This window comes from Fusarium keratoplasticum, chromosome 4, assembly GCF_025433545.1.
Source record: "Fusarium keratoplasticum isolate Fu6.1 chromosome 4, whole genome shotgun sequence".
Classification (NCBI taxonomy): Eukaryota; Fungi; Ascomycota; class Sordariomycetes; order Hypocreales; family Nectriaceae; genus Fusarium; species Fusarium keratoplasticum.
The window spans coordinates 1,280,825-1,294,802 of NC_070532.1; the positions used below are offsets into that span (position 1 = coordinate 1,280,825).

A 13,978-nucleotide genomic window follows, 5' to 3' on the forward strand; every position below is an offset into this window, starting at 1 on the left:
ATCTTTAGGGTCTTTAAAGCCTAAGGGGTTAATAGTTTAGCTACCTCCTTAATTAGCATTAGTATCTATAGTTATATATTAAGCTTTAAGACTATAGTTTCTAGGTTAAGAGGAATAAAGCTAGCTCCTTTAAAAGCCCCCTTAATATTTCTTTCCGTTATAGTAGCCTTATATGCGGCATAGAAGGCTAGAAAGAACTTAGTCTTTAAAATATAAGTAATAAAGTATTTAATTAAATACTCTATTTCTTAACTATAAGCCTTCTTAAGTAGCCTAAAGTACCTAATATTAAGGGGCTAGAATAGATAAGAGGAATAAGGTAATATATAAAGCTAGATAATCTTCTTCTCCTTATAATATCTCTTAAATTTAATAAAATAATAATTTTTATAGCTATTAAGGATTAAAAGATAATAGTGACTATTTAATTATTTAGCTATATATTAATTAAAGTACTTTAGCTACTTTAGATTAATCTTATTATTAATCTAGCTATTTTAGGTTATTATAATAGCCTAATTACCTAAGAGGTTATTATCTTAGTATTAATTAGCGAGGTAATATTAGCCTATATTAATAATAAATAATTAGATTACCTAGCTTTTTATATTAATTACTTAAATAATTATAATCTATTCCTAATTCCTAGGCTATATTAATTTTAGCTTTAAATACCTTTCTAAGCTTATAATAACTATTCTACTTATAATTATACCTATAAGAAAGCTAATCTTATTAAAGTTATAGATATTATCTAATTAGATATTATACTTCGCGATTATATTTACTATAAGCTAAAACTAATTATAGATAATTATTAAGTCTTTATACTTTACTCTCTAGTAATTATATTTATAAAAAAAATATATCTTAAGGGCTAGGTATTACTTAATGAAATTTAAAGCCTAGCGGGTATTAATTAGTAATGCGTCGCAGTCGGTAAGTAATTAATTAGCTATTTCTTTTATACCATAAAGCTAAGGGGGGAATCCTCGCGAATCTAGATTAAAAATAAAATAAATAAAGATCTATTTTTCTAAATCTAATAATTTATATAATTTAGGGATAATATCGCATTAAGACTAGATGCCTTATTGCCGGCGCTAGAGCTTTATATGATGAATATTATATATCTCTATAGCGCGCCGGAGGCTTAATTTTAGGTTATTTTAAAGGGCTTAAAGGGCAAAAAGGATTCTAGCCTTAATATTTAAGCTAGATATCTTTTTTAGTAATAAATTAATTAATTAAATAGAGATAATATAAGTTAAGGGATTTTTATCTCACTTACTTATCTATCCCACTCGCTTATTATATATATTATATAAATATATAAATAATAATACTTTTAATAATAATTTTAATAATAAAAATAAAATATTATATTAATATTTTATTAGGCTTTTAGCTTATATTTATAAATTAATTCTTTTAAAAGGTTTTTTATTTATATTTCTTATATTTATAAGTCTTTTATAACTTATTTAATAAGATTAAAATTAAAATTAAAGAGGTTTATAATATTTATTTTATTTATTAGAAATAAGCTATTTTAAGGCTAATATATAATTAATAATAAATAATAATATTTTTTAATTTCTTAAATTAATTTCTTAAGATTTTATAAGTTTAAATTATTTAATAAGATATTTCTTAAGTTATATTTTAAAATAGCTTATAAAGTAAATAATTATCTTAAGAAATAATATAATTTAAATCTTTTATTTTATTTTATATTAAGTATTTAATATAAAAAAACTAAAAAATTATAAAATAATAAGCTTTAATACTTAAATTAAAATAAAATTATAAAATAAAAATAAGTTTTTATTATATAAAAGACTTTAATTTATTAAGTATTTTATAATAGCTTAATTTTAAAGCTTTTAAAAAGTTTTTATATATATATTATTATACTAGGATTATCCTAATTAGTTAATAACTTTAATAACTAGCTTATAATTTTATAATTTTAATATAATATAATTATTTTTTTTTATTTTTTTTTATAACTTAAGATATTAAATATATAATATTTAAAATATAATATATAATTATATAATTTTTTTATTAAATATATCTTTTATTAAGTTAATTATTATTTAGCTTTTTATATTATTTTATTAATTTCTTTTTATACTTAAGCTAATTAAAACTTAATCTTAGCTTATTATTAATACTAATATTATAAATATAATATTAAAGCTATTTTTAAAAGCCCTTATAAGCTACTATTATAAGCTACTATAAGCCGCCTTTATAAGCCCTTGCAAGCTATATATTAACCTCAGGCATTAGGATCAGGTTCGCTAGCCTTTAATCACAGGCTGCTATTAGTAATTTCCTAAGTAATATGTTTTTAAGTAATTCGTTCTATTTTATTAAAATGCTCCTCCTACTAAGCACAATAGCCACCATTAACTCTCAAGTCCACTCCGGTCATATAACTGCTACCATCTCCAAGTAAAAACAAGTCAAGTGCGCGGAACTCGTCAACGGTGCTAATCCAGTTGAGCATTGAGTCACCGACCCACTGTGCCTCCATACCAGGCTTCTAAAGGGCTTCGGCCGTTGCATCTGTTCGGATGTATCCTGGCGACAACGAGGTTACCCCGATGAGAGGAATGTTGACACGAGAGCCCCATTCGGCTGCAAGTGAGCGAGTCAGCTGGTGGACAGCAGCCTTGGGTGAGTTATAACCCGCGGTGTCAACACCCTATTCTGAATCAGTATAAACACTTCCGACTGAATATACCACGAGTCCTCAAGGATAACCAATCTTGTTAGTGACATAACCGCTCATACTTGCCACAAATACCAGACCCATGCTCAAGTTGCTCTTGATAGCTTCCTTGGCCATTTGCTGAGCAACGGCAAAGGTGCCTGTAACGTTGATGTCAAACAGACGTCAGCATGAATTCACCAGGAATTCCGTGGCAGGGCCGTTATCAGAGACACCCGCACAAGACACGAGACCACGCAGGGGCTTCTTGAGAAGTAACGGGAGCTGCTCGAATACAGACGCTATCCGACTTTCGTCACAGATGTTGCATTGGAAGTAAAAGATAGAGCCGGAGAAGCGCTCTACTACCTCCAAAACCTCGTCTGGAACCTATCAGTGGTGGATCTCGTATCATAAAATGATCAAATTCGGAAAGCCAGAGAAGGATCCAACCTAATCCAGAACAACTTACCCCATGTCTTCTTCGGAGACTGCTCGGCCAAATCAAGACATACGACATCTCCACCACTTTCAAGAATGGCCTTGGTGACGGTGACACCAAGGTAGCCAGTAGCGCCGGTTACTATGCCAGATAGTCAGTCATACTCGTAAGGGAGTATCGCGCGCTGGAAGTGGAGGCCTCTATTTACCAAGCACTGTTCAGTTCTCAAGACTGAATAGTTTTGAGACCGGCTTCGAGGCATCGCCCTGAGAGGGCTTTGCCTCTCGATACTTGGGGAGGTGAACGTTTTCTTCCTTCATGCTGTAACTGGTCGAGCTGCAAACGGATTGCTATGTCAAAGAGATTTACGAGTGATGGATGGATGATCTTGATGTAGTAAGAGGCCAGGTGTGGTGAGGGAGTTATAGCCAGCCGCTGGATCCTAAGGACACACGGGGGAGTGTTGTCTCACCGGATCCGATCAACAACACCATACTCGATGGGGTTCAAATGAACGATGGTCCGGACAACACCGAGTCTTCTGGACCCCACTGAAAGCTAACTTGGCCCAACCGCACTCGGTGCCATGAATCAGTAGCCCGAGGGAACGGGTGGTCAATGGCCGACGGCATCGACACGCGCCGTAGGTTGAGTCGGGATCAGCTGGGTGTTCTCACCTTCTCCGCAAAAATGGGGACTAACGTGATGTTTTCCAGGATAAAAACAAGAATCAAATAGTTTCCCGCGGGGTCGAATGTTCCCCAGATGGGGTAGAGTATTCTAGTCTTAGAATCTTGGCCTCTATTCGCCGTTGAATCGAGGATACAAAGACCACGAAGAACCCTTCCATAATCTGACTTCTTTCCATTCCAATACATTCAACTTCTCTCTTGTCTATCAATCATCCCCATTCTCAATCACACTTCTATCACCATGAATCAACCTTCAGATACCGAGGCGAACGGCCCTCTTCTTAGTCGCCGAACCTGGCAACACACCATCTCCAATGTCTCTGCTGTTGCAGCCTGCGCCTTCATTGCCCCAGGACTCTGGGCTGCTATGAATGGCTTGGGCGGTGCTGGCTCAGCCGATCCCTACTACGTCAATGCTGCCAACTCAGTCATCTTCTGTCTCCAACTCGTCATCTGTATCTTTGGCAGTACCCTCATCGCCAAAATCGGACTGCGATGGGCGTTTGCTTTCGGTATGACAGGTTTCCCTCTCTATGCCGCGAGCGTCTATTGTAACGTCAAGTACGGCAACACTTGGTTCCTCATGGCGGCCTGCGCCATTGACGGCATCACGTCGGGCATCTTCTGGTTGACCGAAGGAGCTGTTGTTCTGGCCTACCCTGAGAAGAATCGCAGGGGCAAGTACCTAGCTTACTGGCTTGCGAGTCGCATTGTCGGTCAGATGGTTGGTGGTGCTGTGACCCTCGGTGTCAACGCCACACACCGTGAAGCTGGGCACATCAGCGTCGAAACTTACTTGGTGTTCATCTCGATCCAGGTCCTCGGCCCTTTCGTCGCGTCTCTTCTTTCTCCGCCTCACAAGGTGCAGCGCGCCGACCATACCCCTGTCACCATCGATATTCGGCAGAAGCTATCCCGCGAACTACGCACTACGTGGGAGGTTCTCTGCCGCAAGGAGATTCTGCTCTTGTTGCCCATGATGTTCCAGAGCGTCTTCTCCGAAGCCTTCTTCTCAACGTACAATACCACCTACTTTACCGTCCGATCCCCAACCCTGTCCTCGCTTGTTGCAAGCGGGTGTGTCATCATCTGCAACTTCGTCCTTGGCTTTTGGCTCGACTGGCACAAGCCAACTCTCACACGCGTACCGTGATCGCTTTCATCGTTATTTATGCCTTCGAAGCAGCTCTCTACATCTACGCGATGATTATGACAAACAGATACGAGGGTATGGAGACAAAGCCGGTCTTCGACTGGACGGATGACGGCTTTGGCCAGGGAGTCTGCGCCTACATCCTGATGCTTGTCGGCTTCAACCTCATGTACGACTACTTTTACTGGCTGGTTGGTTGTGTCAACAAGAACGGTGCAGATCTTGTGCGTCTCAGTGCCATTATCCGCGGTATCGAGAGTGCAGGACAGGCAATCTCCTATGGTATCAGCTCGATCTCATCCTTCCCACTTTCTGGAGCTGTTGCTGTCAAGATGTCCTTCTTCGCGGCCTGCATCATTCCCGCGGCATTTGTGATCTTCAAAGTTGGTATCATTGATGGTGTCAAGGCCCACGACATTGTTCAGGATGAAAACCTCAATATGCAGAGTCCAGGAACCGAGAGGTCATCCGATATTGGAATGGACAAGAGAGTTGGAGGCGCTGTCCACGTCGACCACCAATCCTAAGTGGGGTGAAAAGACTCCTTTGCTAGTTTGAGGCATCGCAAGCAGCTAGTTTAGTTGCGATATAGTTCTGGAAACTCAATTGCTGGCAGTTTTGGGAGGAATAGTTGAACAAGTATATAGTTAGTCTGTCGCCGATGGATCAATGATTATTCTATCCAACAGAAACATCGTCAAGGGTATAACAGCCTCCAGTTCTTGTGATGCAGAACCTTAAAAAGAGTTCGGCCGGGTTATTGTAAAATACAACTGCTTTGTTTAGTGTTTGGAATTTGCTTTGTTGTTATTTCTATGATGTTTCGACGGACTGTTATGATTGTTGTTATCATAATGACCATCAGCCACAACAACAGAAGACACAGTTATCAATCCATGACGGTATTAAAACCTAGTGAACTGATACTATGTCGAATGCTTGAGAGACCTTCAGCCATTTTTTTTTACGTCATGTGAACCTATATGGCGATAGCCATTGTGTTCGTTACCGATTCAGCACCTCCTGATCCACTTATGTACCAGAGCAGAGTTCTAGAAGAACTCTCAAGTGTTGCTGGAGGCTTAGTTATAAGGGGACTATGAGGATATCACTCGCCAGAGGATGCGACTTCTACAGCGACAGCATTCGATACTTGGGAAGAAGATACAAAACGAAGTCTCGTCAATAGTCACTATCGACTACATAAACTCAGACCAGTTGAAAGTTTAACATGACAAAAATCTAAATTTTCTCTATCTTAGGAATGAATAAACTCGTCTATCGGCAGTCGGTTGTTTAGAACATCATCTGCGTTGAGCATATCTGTGGTGGCTACTCGTTCCTCCGCTGCCGCAAGATCCAGCACAAAACCTGAAGCTACATGGCGCTTCACCAACCTCACCCTACCGATCTCACGATCGACGTCCAAGAACCAGAGTTCATCCATCAATCTGGCTGCCGAACTCCATGGCTCCCGATCAAGACTGAGTCAAAGCCCCTCAAACATGATTACACGGGCATCCACAGGGATAGCAATGTCGTCCTCCACGGGGTCTTTGACTGCGTGGTCGAAGCTGGGCGCGTAGATGGTTGGTGTTGAAGACGTGATTGGCTCAGCAAGAGCTTGAACAAGCTTATAGAATCGATCGGCGTCGAAGGCAAATGCAGCCCCCCGGCGATGAATTGCCTCGGCAAAATTAGGCATGGCGGCTAATTAGGATCTATACAGATGATAACCATCCATACGAACCATGATAGCTGAGCTGGCTTTCGGCATCGACTCCTGGACGCGATCTGCCACAGCTCTAGCCAATGTTGACTTGCCAGACCCTGGAACAACCGAGATCGAGATCAGGACGCGTTTGTCGCTGGGGCATGATTGGAATTTCGCTAAGTGACAGGAAAGAAGTTGTAGTCAAAGCACAAGAGAGAAGCTATTTCCTCCCGCTTGTTTTGTCTATGGAAGGCAAACAATGGTCGGGACTTACCAATAACCTTGGCGACCAAACGGTCAAGAGTAGAAGCATTGCCAGGGAATGACTCCTTGTCTACCGTCATGATAGTGGACTGATTCCGAGGTAAAGGGGACGTACAATTGAGGCCGTGGCTGAAAAAAGAACTGTATCAGTGCACGGCCCAAACAACTTTGTGCGTCCCCGCTGCGTTTGTTATGCCTCGGTCTCACTTGAGTATTGCCTCAACTCCAACGCCCCAGAAGGAACCCCGGCTTGCGTGAGTTCATGTCCGAACCATGAATCGTGACCGAGTTACCGTCTCTGACCAATGATGCAGTTGCTTAGTATGCCGTTCTCGCAAGGTCGCGTGTGATCGACAACGACCTCGGTGTGGCCTGTGTGCCAAGCATGACTTCGAGTGCCAGTACAAGTCGAGGCAACATCGGCCGGGGCTCAAAGCCGGTTACGTATCCCAACTAGAGCGCCAGTTAGGTAGGTTCCATGATACCACCATACCCTTGTTTCTACTCTTGCCCATCAGACTTACATGGCCCTCAGAGGACGTTCAGAACCGTCTGAACAAGATCGAGACTCATCTGGAAAAGTCGAGCCCTATGCCATTCACGGATCCATTTCTTGCCCCGTCGGTCCATTCGAATCAGAGTGAGCCTATTCAGGTCGACAACCCGGCAACCATAGCCGAGACGGATGAAGCTACGCCAGCCAGCGATGGTCTCCACGCTGTCACACTGCCAGCTCGCACCACCATAGACTAGCAAGAGGGCCTGACGTCCCGAGAGTCTTTGCTATATCCAGCCGCCAATGTATGCGTTAGGACATGGTTCCAAAAGTATCATCAGTGGTTCCTCATCCTTCATCGGCCTTCTCTTCATGAGGTTTCTGAACATACCTTATCAAGATATACGCTGGTATGGAAGGCCATAATTGGAATATGATAGCAGTCTGCAAAAGGTATGGGAAACACGCAAATGTTTCCGAGTTTGATACTGGAGTAAAAAGTGCTAAGCTGTGACAGATTGTTCCTGCACCCCCGCCTGCAAGCTTCCCTTGCAGATACCACAGGTGCCCACCCGTCGACCATGCCATTACCTAGACATTCTGCTCCGATAGACAGTATTGAACAGGAGGAGGTTATTCGAGTGTTTTGGATGACTGAAATGCTCGACGGCATGTTGACTGTTGGACTGCCCAACCACTATACCGATCTGGACCCACGACTGTCAACAAGACTTCCCTGCATGGAATCATTATGGTCTTCTTTGGCAGTACCACAAGATCAGCCTGCCTCGCCCAGACCTCAGTACTCGTCTGGGTTTTCCCTTTGCATCACGCTTGCGGTTGAAGAGCTTGGAGTAGTTCGCGAATTTCTTAAGAAGCCCTATGTACTCTCACTCAAGATTAGAACAGAGACTCGACTGGCAGTCAGAAGCTCAGAGGATTGATGAACGGCTCACAAACTGGCGCAAGGAAATTGTTGCAACTGTTTTCCAGCTCGTCAATTACGAACAGGACCACGTCCCGAGAGGCGAGATGGATCCCTCTTTCACACTGGCAAACTGCCTTCTCAATACGTATAGCCTCCTTCTACAGGTTTCCTTGAATCGATTGTAAGGGCTGACACAAATGGCAAACTAGAGCACTCATCACGTTGCTGCAACAGATGGCGCCTCTACCGAAAGACGTAAATAGGGAATATGAACCTATAGGTTTTTCCGTATCATCATCCTATTGTTAAGAGAGGAACCCATGCTGATAATGCAATCAGTGGTCATTCGCCACGACTCGATGTGTGTACGCCTGCGAGAATTTGACCGCCAAGGTGCGGAGGATTGAGGCGATTCGGTTGCTGGATGAGTCTCCCTACCTTATCCTTTGTATATTTGTAGCAGCTCGCTTTTACGTCAGTAAGTTTACTTTCTCTATTCCGTTTAACCTTGCGCAGCTCTTCTGACTCGCATTCGTGTCAAGCATATTCGAAAGCCTTGGATGCAGATGTTCCCGCCAACCTCCACACACTTGCCATTACGCTTCACACTTGTGGCAGCAAATGGCCTCTAGCAAGTATGTGCGAAACAATAATAAGAACAGCGGTAGCGGAACACCGAAGCCCAGTTTGATAATGTGTTCTCCCGGCTGAGTTCTACGACTTCCGCTACTCAACTTTGACTATCATGGATCTGTTGCAAGATGCTGCCAAGCGGCTAAGCTTTCCATAGAGGAGCGATGTAGAAGTGCATCAAAAGAACAGAATTATCCATAAAAGAATCGGAGGAGAGGTCTTTTGGGTCATTTAACCCCACACCCCTTGAATGAGATTCTTGACACTGATTCCCTCGTCAACCCCCAAGCCTCAGCCGCACTCTGATGAGAGCCTTGACGGATACACGTCTGTCTGGAGGTCAACAGATTCAGTGCTGTTCCAGTCTCTTGGCCGTAGCTGAAAGACATCTTGATCGACCTTTCCTTGTCGCACATGGCCAGCAGGGGCGGGTTCACGAATGGCTTGCTCATCCCAGCTTGGACCAGAGTCCCACCTTTTGCCAATACGCACATTGTCGTCTAAGGAGATAACTCGCCGCCGATTTATTCGAGCACGATGTCCACATCGTCAATTCCAGATTCTTTCTTTAACCTCGTAGCCCAACGCGAAGCAGCGGCAAAGCGACGGGCCAGGTTCGGAGACGATGCTCCAAAGTCAAATCGGAAGGCCCGCAAGCTTGCAAAGCAAGACTAGCGACAGGCCCCGACCAGAAAAAAGCCTTCGTGGAGGAAGAACTCGACCGGACAGACTCGGACGATGGGAAAATCAGAGTGGCTTGAGACCTCGGACGTGTCGCAGGGAGCGTATGATTGATCAGCACCAGGGCAGTGATATGGGTAACTTTCTGAACCAACCACCTGGCAGCCAGGCTCTTGATGATTACATCATGGTTCTTTCGACTGTAACTACTTCACTCTCGCCTGTCCTACCGCCGGCCCGGATTGGCTGGTTCGTGATGTGGTCCTGTCGGAGTCCAAGGCATTCTCAAGTCCGTTTTCCTTGCTGTCGGCCTTAACACGGGCCGAGTGGACTACTACTGTAAGTCATCCATCGCCTCCGGGCATGACTGGGACTGTCATGGCTTTGTAGTTCATCAATGCGCAAAGCCTCCAATTGCTGCCAGGTTGAATTCTGTGAGTCTTGGGGGTTTCATTCTGCGACTGCAGCTCTCTTAATGTTAGCTCGTCATAAACAAACCACAATGCAATGAGACTCATGACATAGCTCAGAAAGAACGCAAGTCCTGTTACGGATGGATGCAATGAGCGAGTAGAAGCAGCTCCAATGATTTAAATTTAAATATTGAGCTCTATTGCCCCAGCTTTCTCGATACTTGTTCTCTGTGACAATCCACCTCGGCGGTTTTGAACTCTCAACCGAATCAGTTCAAAGCAACATCTTCACCATGACGTTCAAAGACGACGATGAGAGGGCCATCAGGGCCGTCCGCCTCTTGGCAGTAAGTGTGTCAAGTTCCAATGCTTGATGGCTCAGAGCTTATGCATGCTGGGCTTCAGACGACATGGATGGAAAGTATCCTAACTATCAATGGCCGATGCAACCTTCAACAGCAAGTCGGGTCATTCTGGAGCTCCCAGGTAGGTTTACACCTCGAGGTCGTTCAAGCGTCGTTCCCAACCTAGAGCTAACGTGTCAAAATAGGGGAATGGCTCCTGTAGCCCATGTGCTATTTTCTAGGTTTTTGAGACGCAGTCCTGCGCATCATGACTGGCTAACCGCGATCGCTTCGTACTCTCGTAAGACCCATGAAGCTGACCGTAATGAAATTCGTTTTCTAACCTTTGTTGTAGGAATGACCACGCCTGTATTCTCCAGTACATCATGCTCCATCTCCTTGGTTATGAGATCACAATGGACGACCTAAAAAACTTCAAAGTCCTCAAGATCCACTGATCTTACTGCACACTCTAACTGCGGCAACTTTAGCAACTTGGTAGCATTACTCCTGGTCACCCTGAAAACTTCGAAACTCCAGGTGTTGAAGTAACGACCGGACCGCTTGGGCAGGGAATTGCCAACGCCGTGGGCCTCGCTATTGCCCAAGCACACACGGCAGCAGTTTTCGACCGTCCCGACTTTAGCATTGTCGACAATTTCACCTACTGCTTTCTCGGAGACGGCTGCCTACAAGAAGGCGTTGCCTCTGAGGCCTCTTCCCTCGCCGGGCACTTACAACTCGGTAACCTGATTTGTATCTATGATGACAACCGGATCACTATTGACGGAAACATTAACTGCTCCTTCACCGAGGATGTCGTTAAGCGTTATGAGCGATACGTTTGGCACGTGATTGTGGTTGAAGACGGAAACACAGATCTGGCCACGATCGAGGCTGCCATTCAACAGTGCAAGGAGGAGACGACAAGACCTTCTATCATCAAGTTGAGAACCACTATTGGCTATGGTTCCCTTGAAGAAGGCACTCATGGCGTACATGGAAACCCACTCAAGGCCGACGATATCAAGCAGCTCAAGTCAAAATAGGGTTTCAATGCTGATGAGGCTTTCCACGTCCCAGAAGAGGTTTACAAAGCATATCAAAACCGGGCAGCAGAAGGCCTGGCTGCCAAACAAACCTGGGACAGCCTCCTGGCCAAGTACGCTGACCAATTCCCCGAACTACACGCAGACCTGCAGAGAAGGCCTACTGATACCTTGCTGCACGGTTGGGAGGCTGCCCTCCCTTCTTTTTCTCCTTCGGATCCGGCGGTGGCAACCCGGAAGCTTTCCGAAACTGTCTTGTCCAAGATACATGCGATTGTCCCCGAATTGATTGGAGGCTCGTCAGACTTGACACCGTCCAACCTCACGCGGTGGGCATCCGCAGTTGACTTCCAAGCCCCGGGCTTGGAGGACGTTCCTGGTGATTATTCAGGACGCTATCTCCGTTATGGCGTACGGGAACACGCTATGGGCGCCATCATGAACGGCCTTGCAGCTTACAGGACAGTCTTGCCGTATAGCGGCACCTTTCTCAATTTTTGTCTCTTATGCTGCTGGTGCTGTCCGCCTGTCTGCCTTGTCGCGTCTTCGGGTCATCTGGGTGGCTACTCACGATTCTATCGCGCTGGGACAAGATGGACCTACACATCAGCCCATCGAGACATTGGTGCACTTCCGTGCGATGCCAAACTGCTCGGTCTGGCGACCTGCCGACGGAAACGAAACAAGTGCCGCTTATCTTGTCTCGTTGAAATCGATGAGTACACCTAGTATTCTGGCTCTTTCTCGACAGAGTCTTCCTCATCTGCGGAGCTCCTCGGTTGAGAAAGCTTCACGGGGTGGCTGTGTTGTGAGTGAGTCTGACAGCTCCGCTGATATCACCCTCGTCGGAACAGGATCAGAGGTAGCCTTGTGTGTTGAAACTGCGGGATACCTGAGCGAGCAGCATGGATTGAAGGCACGTGTCGTATCGCTTCCATGCTGGGAAGTATTCGATGCACAGTCAGAGGACTACAAGCGATCTGTTTTTTTTTGGTTCTGGTGTGCCATCTCTCTCAGTCGAGGCACTGAGCACGGTGGGTTGGCAGCGATGGACTCATCAGCAGTTTGGCATTGACACCTTCGGCGCTTCCGCCCCTGCCGATGTTCTGTTTGCGAAGTTTGAGTTTACCAAGGAGTAGCAAAGCGCGCCATTGCAACCATTGAGTTCTTCAAGAACAAGTCTCAGTCGATTGGGTCACCCCTAGACCGCGCTTTCTGACATTGGAAAACTATCACCTAGACTTAGATATAGTTGTTTCCTTTGAAAAGAAATACTTGTCCAATCTTTAAGGTAGAACAGGACAACTACGGCGTTACTACTTGTTCCTTTCTTTTTGTGATGAGTGCAAAGCGCTTGGTTTCATTGTCATACCTCTATGGATAATACACTTTCACTGGCCGCCTGTCTTGTCTTGTTTGCCAAGGTTGGGAAGATAATATCTAGCCAGCGCCCACGTGGAACTCCATTATTGGTGGCTTTGCCGGCAAATTTAGACTCCGTGCCTGTGTCCTATAGATGGCTCAATGGTTAAACGAGTTCGAAAAGCGTGGGCACCAAGCAGAGAGGGTCACCATATTGGAAGTCAAAGCCGAGCACAGTTGTAAGTGGTGTTGTGGAACGGAGGAACCCATGAACAAGCGCCAACCAGATACAGCCAGACTTTTAAGTCGTCGGCGAAACACGGGCGCTGAGGGGGCGTTTTACATACCTATGAGGGCATCGTGGTGCCATCCTGTGCATTGCATTTGAGGTTGCAAGCCGCTTGCTCGCAACACTACAACAATGTTATTCAAGGATAGTCCACTTTCCCCTCGGAGAATAGTACATACGTTCTTAGTTACACGGAGTACTTACTATTACCGTTTTGACCAGATTCTTTGACAAGTTGTATAACAATTTATGTTGCTTCCAGTCATATCTGTGCACTTTCGGACATCTGTTGAACAAAATGAGCCAAACTATGGTTGTCTCACCTTGCAGTTCTTTCTTGATGATCAGTGGGCTTCGCCTGCTCCCGGGCTCTGTTTTGGGCCTCTGCAGTGTGTTTCTCAACACTTGATCGATTGAGCGGGTGAGTCGCGTCTACATGGGCTGCCCTTTGATAAGCGAGTATCACGAGTCATGGTTCATTCTCGATGGAGTGCGTTCAGTTGCCATACTTTATTTTGGGGAAAATCCCGCACTGAGGTTTTCGACTCAATTGTAATTGCGTGCTAATGACAGTTCATTATAACGTCGTCTCTAGTCGCAACGCGTGGTGACAGCGCACTGCCTGCAGTAAGCTGTGCCGGTTTCGACTTGTCTCAACCTAAGCCAGGGCAGCATCAAATTCGGCTCGGTCTTCTAGATTTACAGGCGCGGCACGGAAGATACGCTTCAAGCCATAGGGCATCAACCAGTTCGATATTCCTCAGTCGTGCTCGTGTCATACAATACCCCTCAACAC

At 44.7% G+C, this 13,978-nt stretch overlaps 2 protein-coding genes across 2 annotated transcripts; both read left to right on the top strand.

Annotated features, from left to right (window-relative positions):
• Positions 1 to 4,097: 4,097 nt before the first annotated feature.
• Positions 4,098 to 5,536, top strand: NCS57_00547700 (uncharacterized protein; the record flags this gene model as incomplete). The annotated part of the gene is made up of 2 exons (XM_053055396.1): positions 4,098 to 4,935; positions 4,986 to 5,536. 2 exons carry the CDS (start codon positions 4,098 to 4,100, stop codon positions 5,534 to 5,536), a joined length of 1,389 nt encoding a protein of 462 aa, XP_052914351.1.
• Positions 5,537 to 10,431: 4,895 nt separating this feature from the next.
• Positions 10,432 to 12,260, top strand: NCS57_00547800 (Transketolase; the record flags this gene model as incomplete). The annotated part of the gene is made up of 3 exons (XM_053055397.1): positions 10,432 to 10,485; positions 10,974 to 11,477; positions 11,532 to 12,260. 3 exons carry the CDS (start codon positions 10,432 to 10,434, stop codon positions 12,258 to 12,260), a joined length of 1,287 nt encoding a protein of 428 aa, XP_052914352.1.
• Positions 12,261 to 13,978: the final 1,718 nt, after the last annotated feature.